Source organism: Macadamia integrifolia, chromosome 8 (genome assembly GCF_013358625.1).
Source record: "Macadamia integrifolia cultivar HAES 741 chromosome 8, SCU_Mint_v3, whole genome shotgun sequence".
NCBI classification, from domain to species: Eukaryota; Viridiplantae; Streptophyta; class Magnoliopsida; order Proteales; family Proteaceae; genus Macadamia; species Macadamia integrifolia.
The window spans coordinates 14,796,413-14,810,849 of record NC_056564.1 but is presented as its reverse complement, the minus strand read 5'-3'; the positions used below and the strand labels follow the sequence as shown (position 1 = coordinate 14,810,849).

Genomic DNA, 14,437 nt, shown 5'->3' with positions numbered 1-14,437 from the left:
GGCAGATAAGTGGGAAGTACTAAGAACTTCTACATGCTTTTCACCTAGCCTTGACAGTTTCTCTGTAAATCCATCTATCAATGACAAGTGGCATCCAGAAAGAGCCACGGTTAGAATCTCACATGCTTTGTACACCTTCCTATATGTGATTATCAATGTGAGGGTGTGTGTACCTTTTTACAGATTCCTACACGGCCCGTCTAGTTAATGAGGTTACATGCGTGAGAACATCACACGTGGCAACTCAGCCGCTTAGGTGTGTAGCATTAAGAACCTCACCGGCTTGGAACCTCGTGGTCATGACTCATGAGTCATGACGCCAAAAAGGCCAAAACCATTTCTAATTTTTGGGCCCCCTTGTCTTTTATTTTATTATTTTCTTAAATGTTTTTATTTATTCTTTTTTTTTTTTAAAGAACCCCTTATCATGTGCGGGCATCGGGTGGCTGGAGTCGAGCGCATGTCCAGATGGTCTCAATCATTCGATATTCATTGCATCTCATCGCTCGTTGTAAATGATGTGTACTCTTTTGTCATGGGGGCTGATAATATATGTTGCACGTCTAAGTATCAAAGTTGTATCGGTGATTGTATTGATATCGACCAATCATGGATTTAGTTCAAGGTATTAGTACCGGTATCGGTCTATCAATATCGATTCAGATCGAATGAGTATCGGAGAGGATCGGTGCATATCGATCATTTTTACCCCTTGCTTTTTATAAAAAATATATTTTTTCCTATTTTACCCCTAAAACGATATGAATAACTAATCTGAATCGGCCAGAGGATCAATCTCAACTAATATTGATACGATATGGTCAGGGACCAACACTTGACTGATCATGTATTAAATATCAATATCAGATCAAGGGTAAAATCATAAAAATCTGTTCTTATCTAAAAGCAAATGGACCGATCCGGTTTGATATTGGATGTCGGGTACTGATTCCATTCTAGAGATTTAAATCTCTGGTACAAGTACGTTCTATTGAATCATTATGAAAAAAATGTCATAATTTTCTACCACTGTGCTAAAAGAAATTTTGGTCTAAAAAGAAAGATACTGTTTTACCTAATCAGGCATAATGAGGAGAGAATTTGTCCACTAAGGGTGGGGAAAAATAGAAAAAAAAAATGCTATAATATGTCAATATTTATAAGTGTAACTCCATTTATGTATATTTCTAATAGATTTTGTCTTCGAATATGAAGAGGGATCTATAAAGTGCCTGCTTTTATTGAAATATTATACACCAAACATAGAGAAAGTGGAAAAGGAGAAAATAAAGAGATTTTCTTAGGAATCAATGAAAAAGCCAAGCCTATGAAGATCTTACCCGTGCTGCACTGGTCCACCCCACCCTGTGTGAAGGAGAAACCTTCAGAAAGAGCTCTAAGTGAAAGGTCCGCCGGTCGTACAACCCACCTAGCCTCTAATCCAAAGATATGATCCCTAGCCATCCGGTCGACACTTCCGATGCACCTTAGTCGCCTTGTTGCCCTTCCAACTCTGATGTGGTATCTTCCTTTTTTGATCCATCCTATCAAACCAGCAAAACCATTAGCAAATAATAAAATAGATTTGTTATTAATGATACCAAAAATTAATTTCTAACCCATCATTGGAATGTGAATTATGATTATGATATAACAATAAACTACATCTAAGAATATTGTGATAGATGACTTGAAGCCTGTTAGAAGTTATATAATTTTTCTATGATTTTCCCCCTCCTAAAGGGAAAGACGAAGAACAACCAAGGATTCTTCCTTCAAAGTTGTTTCTTTTTTAATGTTCCCCTAAATAAATCCAATTAATTGTGAAACTAGAGTTTCTTAATCGATTTTTTTTTTTTCCAATACTACTATGTATACGAAACGTGAAAAAATAAATGTTGTGCAAATGACCAAATCTGAGGAAGATTGCTTTAAATGATTTATCGATCTAAATGTTAAAAACTACTAACACCAATAAGGATTGCAAAACAACTTATGGCCTACAAAAGAAGAAAAATATATATTTAAAAAAATATGATATTATTGATACTGCAACGAGGAAATTTAAATCACATGATACAGTATACAAAACAATAAAGTTTAGTAGAAAATAACTTACCCTTCTTATTGTAGAAAGACTGAATGAATTTCGAAAACATGGAAAAAGATTCTTCATATCAATCACACTGAAGTGATTTGAAGACAATGGCTTGTCGTACCCATATATGACGACTGGATAAAAGAAATTGAATCAACTGAAGACAAATATTAATTTTCAATAGCTTTCGCTTATCTTCAACAATGTCCATAAACAAGTTTCCAATAGATAGAAAATGGAAGGCTCTAGAAACGTTATTTTCAAAGTATGCAAAACACAGGTGCATTTGAATAACAACAGCTAGAGCACCACAAATACATGGATAATAACAGCAAGCAAAACATAAGTGCGACTTGACCTCTTTCTCATTCTACATTTTTTTTCTTCCTCCTAGATAAGCATAATGTTAATGTCCAGCCATGAGTTACAAAAATCGGAAACCACAATTTCCCTTTTTTTTTTCCCCTTCTTCTTCTCCTACAAAATGCTACATAGAAGGAGAAGGGTTCTCTGAACCTACAATGTTTCCAACGCATCCTCACAATACTGCGAATACGTGGATAGTAACTGCAAGCAAAACACGAGTGTCGCATGACTTCTCGTCTATTCGACATTTTTTTCTTTATCTCAAATAAACATAATGATAATGTCCAGCCATGAGTTACTAAAACCGGAAACTGCAATTGCCTTTCTTTTCTTTTTTCTTATAAAATGTTATATAAAAGGAAAATGGTTCACTGAACCTACAATGTTTCCTACCACATCCACACAATGGATTTTTTTTATTCATTTTTTTTCAGGAGAGATAACAAATAAAATACGGGAAAAATAAAGCTACCCACTTGCATGTGTATACACATAGATACAGGTAGGCACGAATAGACTGCATCGCCCCACCCCATGTGCTGAAGATGCCTCTATATATGTGGCCTCCCATTGATCTACACATTTGTGTAGTGTTCATGCAAACGTAGAGTTCTCTTGCCCTATAAAATAAATATTCTCATGTGAAAGGGTGTAGTAAACGTTTAGGTTCAAAGATTATTTTCCCATTTTTTATTATGTACATTAGGGATTTCTTATTGCCACCTCTCACGGTATCAAATAATTTGTGATTTTACTTTCTTTTCTTTTTTTTTCCAACGAGGGTAAATACTCTCATTCCACATGTATACTTGAAAAATATTCATGACAATAATAACCTTTGATAACGACATAATAATATCACTTTAATTTCTTTTTTCTTTTGTATCCCTTTGATACCCTTAACATAAATAATGGTTGGGAATAAGACAATAGACAATTAGAAAGTGACAAGTTCTAAATGCACAGGTAAAAATGTCATATAAGAATTGTTTTTGTATGATTTCTATTTTAATTTCATATGGTCATACATTGAAATTATGATACTTGTTATGATTTTCACCTCATTCATGAGAAATTTAAATCAATTTTATCTAAAATAGTGAAATAATTGAGGACTTGTTTCGATATTGCAATTGAAAAGTCTATTTTGTGCTCCACTTTAATAAGCATGCATTAATTACAAGGGTAAATATGTCACCTGACATGTTTAAAAATAAAATAAAAGTAAAATCACTCTATTTCATCACAACCACCACCACCTTCTTGTCCCTGCATCCACATCTGCCTCTACCACCACCACTCGCCCCAAATAAATATAGAGAACCTATTCTCAAAATTAAACCACCAAGTGGATTTCCTATTCTTGAAATATTTTAGATCGATGCAACCAAACAATTTCAATTTTTTTACCAAAATCTATTTGTTGACTATTTCATAAAATCATTCCAAATCAACCTGATAGTCCCCTTAAGTTATTGGGAGACATTCATTATAGAATCCATGGTTGCACAACAAAATGGCTACATGGAAGATTGGAAGGAACTACAATTTTTCAAGAAGAGTTTCAATCATGAGCAAGTGGCATTGAAAATATAGTGAAGGAACAATATTAAAAATTAATAACAAAAAAATACAAGGGCAATTTGCTAATACATATTAGAGTGGCAAAAGAGTAGGTTGAATACAAAGCAGAAACCCAATAGTTTAGGTTGGGAGGAGGTTCCTGGCCTATTCAAATACATTACCTACCTTTTAGTTTTTTGGGAGCTACTTCAAAGGCTACTAGGTCAGGCAAAGCCCATTGAGGGCCACATAGAGATCCATAAGGGGGTCAGGCAAAGATCAAGAGGCCCATTGGGTCATTCTTATTCACATATTATAATAACTATTACTATTTTTGGTTCAACAAGGTGGAGGTAGATGATCAAATCAGTGACCTTTCTTGGACTTACGTTAGATCCCAGCTACTTAGTTGCCTATTAGGGGAGTCAATTGATCGATTCAGATTGATTTCAGTTTGGTTTTATCGATTTCAATGTGAGAATAAATGGACTGAAAACATGATCCAATAAGGGACACCGGTTTCGTTTTGGTTTGGGTTATTTCAGTCCTTCCTTATCGGTGTGGTATTGGATTTGAATTCGGTTTCTTGTTGAGGACCACTTGTATAAACCAAAGTCCAAAGTCTTAATTCTATGCACATTTGTTATTTATTATTTTTATAAGCAACAAAGAGAGTGAACACAGCTATGAAGGGCTTCCTTGTGTTGGAGAGACCATTGCGGTTTCGATTTAGTTTGGGTTTGATCAACCTAACCGGTTTGGTCCCAATTTTGACACCCCTACTACCTACCATTGAACTACAAACTCATCCCTGACCTAGACCTAAACCCTTCCATGATAAGTGTCATATCATACCCAAATCTACTGTGGATGGAATAAGGTGGATTACCGATTTAACATATCCAATTGCCTTCTCAATGTACAAGCCATCGCATATGATTTTTTTTTTCTTTTTTCACCTATGCAAAATTTTCTAATCTACCAACATTGTAGCACAAAGGAAGGTGGAGGGGATGCCCATATAGGACAGTTAGCACCTTTTGCTGATTTTTTACTAGGTCCTTCTACATCTTTGAAACGGCACCCCTAGCTTTCTATTACTTTTGTATTATTAGTTTATTATTATTATTATTATTATTATTATTATTATTATTATTATTATTATATAAGAAAAAAAAAGTCTAAAAGGCAACGAAACCCCTACACCCATACACAATAGGGGGTGAAATGATTGCTTCACTTTTCATGGAAGGTGGAAATTTCACCCTTATCGATGTTTCTATAGTTACTTATATTGGCCTATGCACTGGTAAAGGGTCCACTCTGCCTTCTTGAGAACCTTCTCCCTAACATTACATAAGGGGGTGTTTGGTTCGGTAAATCAAATGGTATATGTATCGGATATAAATGTCAATATTTTGATAGACATTATTATGAATTATGTTTCTTTCTGAAAAATTGTTTGGTTGCCTTGAAGTAGGGGTGTCAATCGGTCGGTCTGGCTCGGTTTTGGTCCGGGTTAAGTCGGTTTTGGTGTGGAAAAGCTGAAACAGAAACCGAACCAATAAGGAAATTCCGGTTTTGGTTTGGTTTTGATTTCGGTGCGGTTTGGTTTCGGTTTGTCTTCAGTTTCTTAAATCGATTTGTAACCGGGTTGGTTTTGGTTTTTGGTCCAGTTTGGATTCAAATTTCCATACAAATGTATACAAAACTATGCAAATTTTGATTTTTTTTAATGAATTTTTGAGTGTTTCGGTTTCTTACTGGTTTGGTTTCAGTTTCGGTCCGGGTTTTGAGCCGGTTTCAGTTTGGTTTCGGGTTCATCCAGTTTCGGTGCAATTCAGTTTGGTTTTGGGGCTGCAATACTCCAAACCGAAGAGAACCAATAAGGCTTCAGTTCGGTTCTGTCCGTCTTGTTATCGGTTTGGTCCGGCCGATTTTACCGGTTCAGTTTAGGAATTGACACCTCTACCTTGAGGCTAGTACATGTTTCTCGCGGGTTGAGATATTGGCTTCCGTAGAGAACTTATTTCCGCTTTCTCCTTTTATACTAGGTGGTAAAAAGGTTGTTCAAATCTGAGTTTAAGTGTTGAGGTAAACTCAGATTTGAAACACATCCTTTGTAATATGGTCATTCATGGGAAGTAGGGTGTTCACTTATGAAGGTCATCCTAGTGAAACCAAACAACTCCAAAAATTAAGAATTATCATTCTAAAGAATGTCATCCCAAAGATTTACCGAACCAAACACCTCCTAAGGGAAGGGTTTGCTACCCAATTGTGTGGCCCATATGCCAACGTTGGCAAACAAGGGATCCATAGGGGTAAGGTGGTCATTATCGCAAGGGAGACAATGAGGTAATCTTTTTTTACTAAAAGAAGGAAATTTAAAAATCAGATTCAAATTTGGGTAGCATCGCTTTCTTGGTAGAGTTCTACGCCGCAAGAGTTTGATAGCCTTGTTGGCGGTGTTGAGCATAACGAATCGAAGTTGAAGACGGATCGAGATAGCATTCGATATTTTGAAAGCCCTCATCAAGTATTGGTATTGTATCGGCCATATCGTATCAGTATTGACTAAGAATGATATCAAATACTAGGGTAAAATAGTAAGAAAAGTATACATTTTTTTAAAAAATCAAAGGAAAAATTGATCAATATGCACCTATCTAATTTGATCTGAATTGATACCACATCGATACCTAAATCCAACCTCCCAACAACATACAACTTCCTCCTGCAAGGTAGCCTTTTCCCTTCCCCTAGATTCTGCTCCGGGGCACTAGATACACAAGATAGAAATTAAACAAATAAGGCGATCAAAACAACCAAAAGCATGACCCCAAAAAGACAACCACGTCTTTTTTGGTTTTGTTTTCGTTGTTGTGCGGCATAGCCCACACACTTTGCCACAGTGCGGTGAGGATCTGGACAGCTAGGAGCATTTAGGCATACACCCCGATGTGCTCTTAACTGTCTAGATCCTCACTGCACCAGTGCACTGCGGCATAGGACTTTTCCTTAGTCTTGCTACCTCTCTTTTCATGCTATTGCTCAAATCAAATGGTGTAGAATGTTGCGGATACACTGCTACATATATAATGGCACAATCATGACTTAGTTATCGGGAATTGGATCGATATCGGAGGAGATCAATATCTATATCGATTTGGATTGACCCTTATCGGTATGGATTGATTGGTTTTACCTTAACTTTCACTAAAAAAAAAATTTGAATTTTACAATTTTACATTTGAACTGATACCGATATATGATACAGGATCAGGCAATCCAATAGAGCTTTTTGCTAAAAATAACAGAGGGAGGTAGCCAAGAAGAAAGTGTTAACAGTGGGACTTCTCCAATATAGAACGATAGATGCTGTCCAAAAGTCCTGATGATGCTTCGCTACAATGGTGCACCTTGTTTCTCCGATTCTTCTTGATAGGTCGTCTGAGCTTTTTTGTCAGAAATTATTTAGGAATCTTTAGATATCGTCATTGTCGAGCATTAATGGAAGGGTTTGCCACGAGAAAGAGAAGCCATAACCGGTTTTCATCATCTGTTTGGGGATTTTACGATAAAGGGTAAGACGGACCATTTTTCAAGGGTAAATTAACCATTTAGTAAATATCAACCCCCAGCTGTTACCACTTAACGATTTTCAACTAACGGAATAGATTTATGTGTAATTACGTTATACAAATGAGGGATTTATTAGATATACAACAACATTCATTAATCAAAATAAAATTTGGATATCCAAGTCATTTTTTTTGGTAACCATATCCAATTCTTTGACATATACAAATTTGAATACTCTCATGAAATATTCATTGAAAGTTGAATCATATTCGAATAATAAATATACTATTATTTGGGGTTGCAATCCGATATGAATTTGGATATGGTTGTATTTGATTTACTTCTTATCTTTTTTGTGGTAAAAAAGAAATTTATTGATCGCATGGTAACACAAAGATTTAGATACACAAAGGGCATGAGGCCAAGGAGAAAAGTTAGGTCAAATTATCTTTTTTTTTTTTTTTTGGTAAGGAGGTCACATTATTTTACATGTCAAAGACGGAGTCTTCTAAGTCAAGTATATGATGTATTGTCGTCGTCCCTTTGAAATTTACATCCTATCTTAAGGTATGATGAAAGGGTACCCTCCGCAGTAATGCCTACCCAGCCCATATGTTTTCACTTTTTCATAAATACTCTAGATGCTCATTCCACTTATGTGATCCAGTCGGGGCAGCCGAATCACCACTCTTTAGTCATGCTGCCTTTTTTTCTTGCTTTCGCTCAAATCCAATGGTCCAAAATGTTAAAATAAAATAACACAATTAGGGATTTAGGCTCCATTTGGTAGTCATTCAGAACGTTTTTCATTCTATTGGAATTAAAAAAAAAAAAAAAAAACAACAAACAAACAAAACAAAAAAAAACCCAAAAAAACAGAATAAAGATTTTGGTGTTAACTTTGTGTTATTTAATTTTTTTGGAATGAAGATGAAAAAAAAAAAAAAAATGTAGAAGCACAAAAATGATTTGAAGCGATTGAAACCTTGTTCCGTCATTTCAGATGGTTAAAAAAAAAAAAAAAGTGAACAAGTAGGGTAATCGTTCTTGAAACAGGTTCACTAAACACACACACACATATATATATATATATATATTTTGATAGCATTTTGACATAGAAACTATAAATTTTGTTTATGTCGTTTCTAAAATTGAGTGACTACCAAACACAGTCTTAGTTATCAGGAATTGGACTAAAGCATAGGACAAGACCAATATTGATACCAGTTCGGATTTATCCTTGTCAGCCTTGATCGATCGGGTTTACATTAATTTCACAATTTTACCCTTGACTTAATACTGATACAAGTATCAATATCCACCGATCCAACCGATACCACAGATCTGATACCGATCTGTCATTCCCACACTACAACAAAGAACAAATAGGCCATATATGGTGTAATTATCCGCTGCGGTGAGGCAATGATGGCAGGCTGATCTGAACCCCATAGTTATGTGTGATTCAAATGCTTTCTTGTTGGGGCGTAGCATTAACTCTATTCATTTCTTTGATAAAGAGCAACAACACATTAAAGGCATTAATAAGGTTCATCCGTCATGGTGGGGAAGGCGCTCCAATTTCGCACCGACATTGACGTGTATAGGAGATAGCTGAGGTGATTAAATGGGTGAAGCTTCAGAAATTAATGAGAGAGACCCAACACTCCCACAGCTTCGCTTATAAATGGATTAGAGACTACATAGTAGTACTATCCCATCATCAAGCAATTGGCTATCGAAGGTGGAAGAATGGCTCAGACTACCCCAAACCACACACAGACAGTCTCCGGTTGGGCAGCCCACGAACCCGGCGGCAAGATTACTCCTTTCACCTTCAAAAGAAGGTAAGAAAAGAATTTTCCGACCATGGTTTCCGACTAGATTAGCCAAAACTGATCATTATTGGTTTGTTAGGGAAAATGGAATAGATGATGTGACCATCAAGATCCTGTACTGTGGGATGTGCCACACTGATCTGCACCATATAAGGAACGACTGGGGGATCACCATGTACCCTCTTGTGCCTGGGTGAGTAAGATTTTATAAGAGATTCTTTAATTTCTATCTTTGTTTGAGATCTTATAAGGGTTGGTTTTGGTTGTAAGGCATGAAATCACAGGGGTGATAACGAAGGTGGGAAGCAATGTGAGTGAGTTCAAGGTGGGTGATAGAGTTGGTGTTGGATGTTTGGCTGCGTCGTGTCTAGAATGTGAATTCTGTAAGGAGTCGCAGGAGAATTATTGTGATAAGGTTCAGTTCACCTACAATGGCATCTTCTGGGATGGTAGTATCACTTACGGCGGCTACTCCCAAATGCTCGTCGCTGACAAAAGGTAATTTATGTAACTAAAGTACAGTACTTAACCGCTGATACATTAGGGCCAGCCCCATCACGTTTGATCGCATGCTATGCCCCAAAAGTATTTTGCCTCCTTTGTTTTTTTAGAGTGATTATTCTTTACGGTGAGTGCGAGGGTGTGGTGAGCATCGGATGACTGAAAGCATCTAGGCACTTGCCCCGAGGTCCTCTTGGTCATTCGATGCTCACTACATCACCGCACTTACTGCAGTGAATGCTTTTGCATTTTCTTACCACTGATTAATGATAACTAAGCAACAATAACAGATGCAAATGAATAGTTTGAAGGTATTCATATCGATCAAAGGGTATCTTGATCAAAATCTGAATTATTTGGAAAATAATTATTCGATCCTATTAGATAATCAATTAATGATTTTGAGGGTTCTTGAAGTTTGAACAGGTTGTAGAGTATGAGGAAAATAATTAATCCAATTTAGAAAGATAGATTAAGAGCAAATTGTATTTATTTGGGAAGGAAAAATTACATAATTCAAAGAGTAAATGGATGTAGAAAATATGGATGTGATTAGTTCACATCCCTACTGTGGATCAACGAACAGATCTTGAGGTGGTGGATAGGTGGGTCCCATGCCACTTCCACTATCCACAATGATTGATACGTTATAAAAGGGTGTCTATAACAGATCCGATTGAGCCCATCCGCTTAAATTCTGAACTGGCTCAGCCTGATTATTGAACGTGTCGTAGTCAATCCTTCCTAATGCAAGGGTATTATTTGATGAATGCCCACTGGGATCAATCGGTTGATTAGTAATGTTCAAAACTCATTTATTAAGCTCGACATATTTAAAACCTGATTATAACTTATTTAGATTAATTCATCATGAGCCCATTTAAAGCCTGTCTAAGACCCGCTCAATAGTCACTTGTAAACTTTTTTCCCTTATATGGATGGTTATTAATTTTGGTGCTTAGCGTTTCAGGTATGTGGTGCAAGTGCCAGAGAAGCTGGCTATGGATGGGGCGGCTCCATTGTTGTGCGCAGGGATAACAGTGTTCTGTCCCATGAAGGATAACAACATGCTTAACTCGCCTGGGAAGAAGCTGGGGGTGGCTGGCCTAGGTGGGCTTGGCCACTTGGCCGTTAAGTTTGGAAAGGCATTTGGACTCCACGTTACCGTCATCAGCACTTCGCCCTCCAAAGAGAAGGAAGCTCGAGAACGTCTGGGTGCAGATGACTTCCTCCTTAGCACCAACCCCACGCACATGGAGGTCAGTAATTATTTTCACATGGGTTCAAATTCTCTCTAGTGAGTAGTGAGTAGTGAGTAGCAATAGAAATTCAACAGTTGAGAGGATCCTAATATGCATCTCAGTTGTTAGATCCTTATTGCCGTTCATTACCTCCTCGTAGAGGACTTTTTTGCATTTCTACATCATCAAAAAAGCAAAAAAGCAAAAAAGCATTATAAGATTTTTTGTCTTATTGACACTGATGAAGAGTAAGCATCGTTGAGGTTGTTTCTTTGTCTAGAAACAACATAAATGATTTTCTCCGTTTTTAGAAATAAAAACAGATTTTTTGATGTTTAATATATATATATATATATATTCCCCCTCAACCTCGAAAGAAAAGTATTTTGATCTTCTTATCATTTCCTGAAAATCCAAAATACCTTTAAATTCTAGCAATGGTGGAAGCTCTCGTGACCTTTATCCTTCATAAATGGTCTGATCGATAAACTCCAGCACCAACCACCACTTCTATAGGGAGCCATGGAAACGTCAAGGGGATCCATGGAGGCCTCCAGCCCCTAAAACATTTCCTCAACGACACAGAAATAAGTATTAATTTTTATTTATGTTTCAAAAACAGATGAAACAGGTTTATCAAATAGTTTTTGGAATATTTTTCCGTTTTTGAGCACAAAAAAACATGATTCTCAAAACGTTATCAAACGGTGCCTAATGTGTCTATTTTTTTTCTCCTTTTTTTAATTTCTTGACAGTTTTATTTTATTTTATTTTATTTTTTCATTTAAACTCATAATTTTTTGCCACATGGCAAAGTTTCATTAAATGATAATAATAACTATATATTTTTTTTAATAACAGGCAGGAAGAAGGACTCTAGATTTCATCATTGACACTGTTTCGGCAAACCATTCGTTGGGGCCCACCTTAGAGCTACTAAAAGTGAACGGAACTCTGGTTTTAGTGGGTGCTCCAGAGAAGCCTCTGCAATTGCCTTCTTTCCCACTTATTTTTGGTACGTGATTTAAGGTTTTTTTGGTGAAAGTTTTCATACAGGGCTTAATGGGCGTTGCCCGGTCAAGATGACCAAAACCCTTCCTATATAATGGAGATAGGTGATAGTATGAGTAGCATCTAACACTTGTCCATGTATCCTGCTTCATCCATGTAATGGTAAGAAGTGAGATAAATGTTGGATGCTCACTCGTATATCTAGGTGATCGCACAAGCAACAAATCCATTATCTTCTATAACGTATCAACGTTTCTTGAAACACGAAAACCATGTGGTTTCCCTAAAGTCGTGGACCTATAGGATAGTAGGTTTTTTTATATTCTCTGTGTAACCTTGTATCGTTACACTAAGCTTGTCACCTTGTGATCTGAACCATATAAAACAAATAAATAATTATAAAATCTGATAACATTGTGTGATGCATAAAATTTTATAGGGGAACATAACTGTTGGGTCTCGTGGTCTTTGCACCATTGCGGGGCAATAAGGGGGTGTATGAGCATCAACATGAGTGGGTTTTTTGGATTTAATATGGGTGGGGATGTCATTTTGCTGTCCTTTATGTCTAGGCACAAGGATTGCACGACCAAAGAGCATTCATTTTTCCAATTTTATAATATCATTCATGTCCCTTAACATAATACGAAAAAAATCATTCCCTTTTGTACGAAGTAGGGCATATTTGTCAATGGTGATAGACTTTGTATCACTATTCAGATCAATAAAACCAATCTATATCGGTATCGATGTCACCGGAGATTGATATTTGTCCCAATACCACGAACCAAATCCCTGGTGGTAACACATAGCATGCCTCTTGATCTCTTTCAGGAAAGAGACTGCTACATGGTAGCATAGCCTTGCACCAGCATGGGGCTAATGAGAGACATGAGAGTGCACGTAGGGGCATATACACATGGGGAGGGGTGGTAAATTTGCACACTCATGTGTCTAGCGGTAGGAGCTAAGTGACTAGGAAAAATATTTTTTTTTTTGGCATAAGAATAATGTACATTTGGATTTTCACTTTTGGAAATGAATGGGCATGCTATTGTGTGCCCAACTTATATCACTCTCTAACCAATGGGGTTGGCAGCCTAGTGGTGAAAATTCCCTCAATCGATCACCGCTTGAGTAGGTTGGTTGTGGGTACGAGTCTTGTCATTGCCTCACTATCACCCATTGGTCTTATGGAAGCATCGCTTGCCGTAAGAGGGCTTGTCTTGGGGGCTTTGATCACTACCATGGAGCACCTTTTTTCATTACTAACAAAAAAAAAAAAAAGATGTCACTCTCTATCCTCCCCTTTGAAAATGCCCCCCCCCCTCTCATCTGCCCAATTGGTTGAGCTGCTAGTTTCAGTACCCAACCCGCTTCTTGGTGTTCTAGCCCATAAGCCCATCTGTATGGCCCAGCTCACTTATAAACCCTACTTGCAATCCATGAGGTGTGAACCAACAAATGTTGGGCTTTCCATCCTTTGAAATCTAAAGACTCTGCAAATAGAACATATTGAAAGATGTTTTCTTTCCGATTTCAAATTCATAGGTTTGAATTATGGTGATGCAGGAAAGAGGGTGGTGAAGGGTAGTATGATTGGAGGAATCAAGGAGACACAAGAGATGATGGATTTGTGTGGGAAGCATAACATCACTTGTGATGTGGAGGTGATTAACCCGGATCAAATTAATGAGGCCATAAACCGGCTCGCTCAAAATGACGTTAAGTATCGGTTTGTTATCGATGTCGGTGGCACAAGAAAGTCGTCAGAAAATCAGAAAAACTAGCAATGTTTGGAACCTTCAATGGTTCAATTCGTGATATTGCTTGTAATTCTGATATGTGGTATTGAATTAATATTTTCCTGCTAGATATCAGACACTTCATTCCATGATCTATGGTTAATAATAAAAGCTTCATTGACAATTTGGCACCACATGCATTAAACACCCCCTTGGCCCAAGGTGTACCCAGTGGGAGTCGAACTTAAGATGTCAGAGTTTATGGCTAGTACCAAATTTGCTGTTCACCAATTACGCTACTCAATTGATAAATGCTCTCTCTCTCTCTCTCTCTCTCTCTCTCTCTCCATGTGATATCGCATGTGGGTTTTTTGTGGGTTGTTTTAGTTTGAGTGCTTCAGATTATTGATGTACTATTAGTTTATTCATGACAAGTTAAAGGTCCTTTCGAGAGGATGATGAAATTTTGATGCTATTCGGGTTATAGGA

General features: G+C 37.1%; 1 protein-coding gene across 1 annotated transcript; it reads left to right on the top strand.

The window, feature by feature from the left end:
* Nucleotides 1–9,275: 9,275 nt before the first annotated feature.
* Nucleotides 9,276–14,142, top strand: LOC122085799 (probable cinnamyl alcohol dehydrogenase 6). Its single transcript, XM_042654382.1, has 6 exons — nucleotides 9,276–9,459; nucleotides 9,530–9,643; nucleotides 9,721–9,948; nucleotides 10,922–11,210; nucleotides 12,054–12,207; nucleotides 13,776–14,142. Exons 1-6 carry the CDS (start codon nucleotides 9,365–9,367, stop codon nucleotides 13,991–13,993), a joined length of 1,098 nt encoding a protein of 365 aa, XP_042510316.1. The 5' UTR covers nucleotides 9,276–9,364; the 3' UTR covers nucleotides 13,994–14,142.
* The last annotated feature ends 295 nt before the right edge of the window (nucleotides 14,143–14,437 follow it).

What these genes read in the sequence shown, in the direction of transcription:
- LOC122085799 (XM_042654382.1), top strand. Translation starts at nt 9,365, where the DNA reads ATGGCTCAGACTACCCCAAACCACACACAGACAGTCTCCGGTTGGGCA. An exon ending in CCTTTCACCTTCAAAAGAAG is followed by an intron (nt 9,460 to 9,529) that starts GTAAGAAAAGAA and finishes TTGGTTTGTTAG; the next exon opens with GGAAAATGGAATAGATGATG. An exon ending in ATGCTCGTCGCTGACAAAAG is followed by an intron (nt 9,949 to 10,921) that starts GTAATTTATGTA and finishes TTAGCGTTTCAG; the next exon opens with GTATGTGGTGCAAGTGCCAG.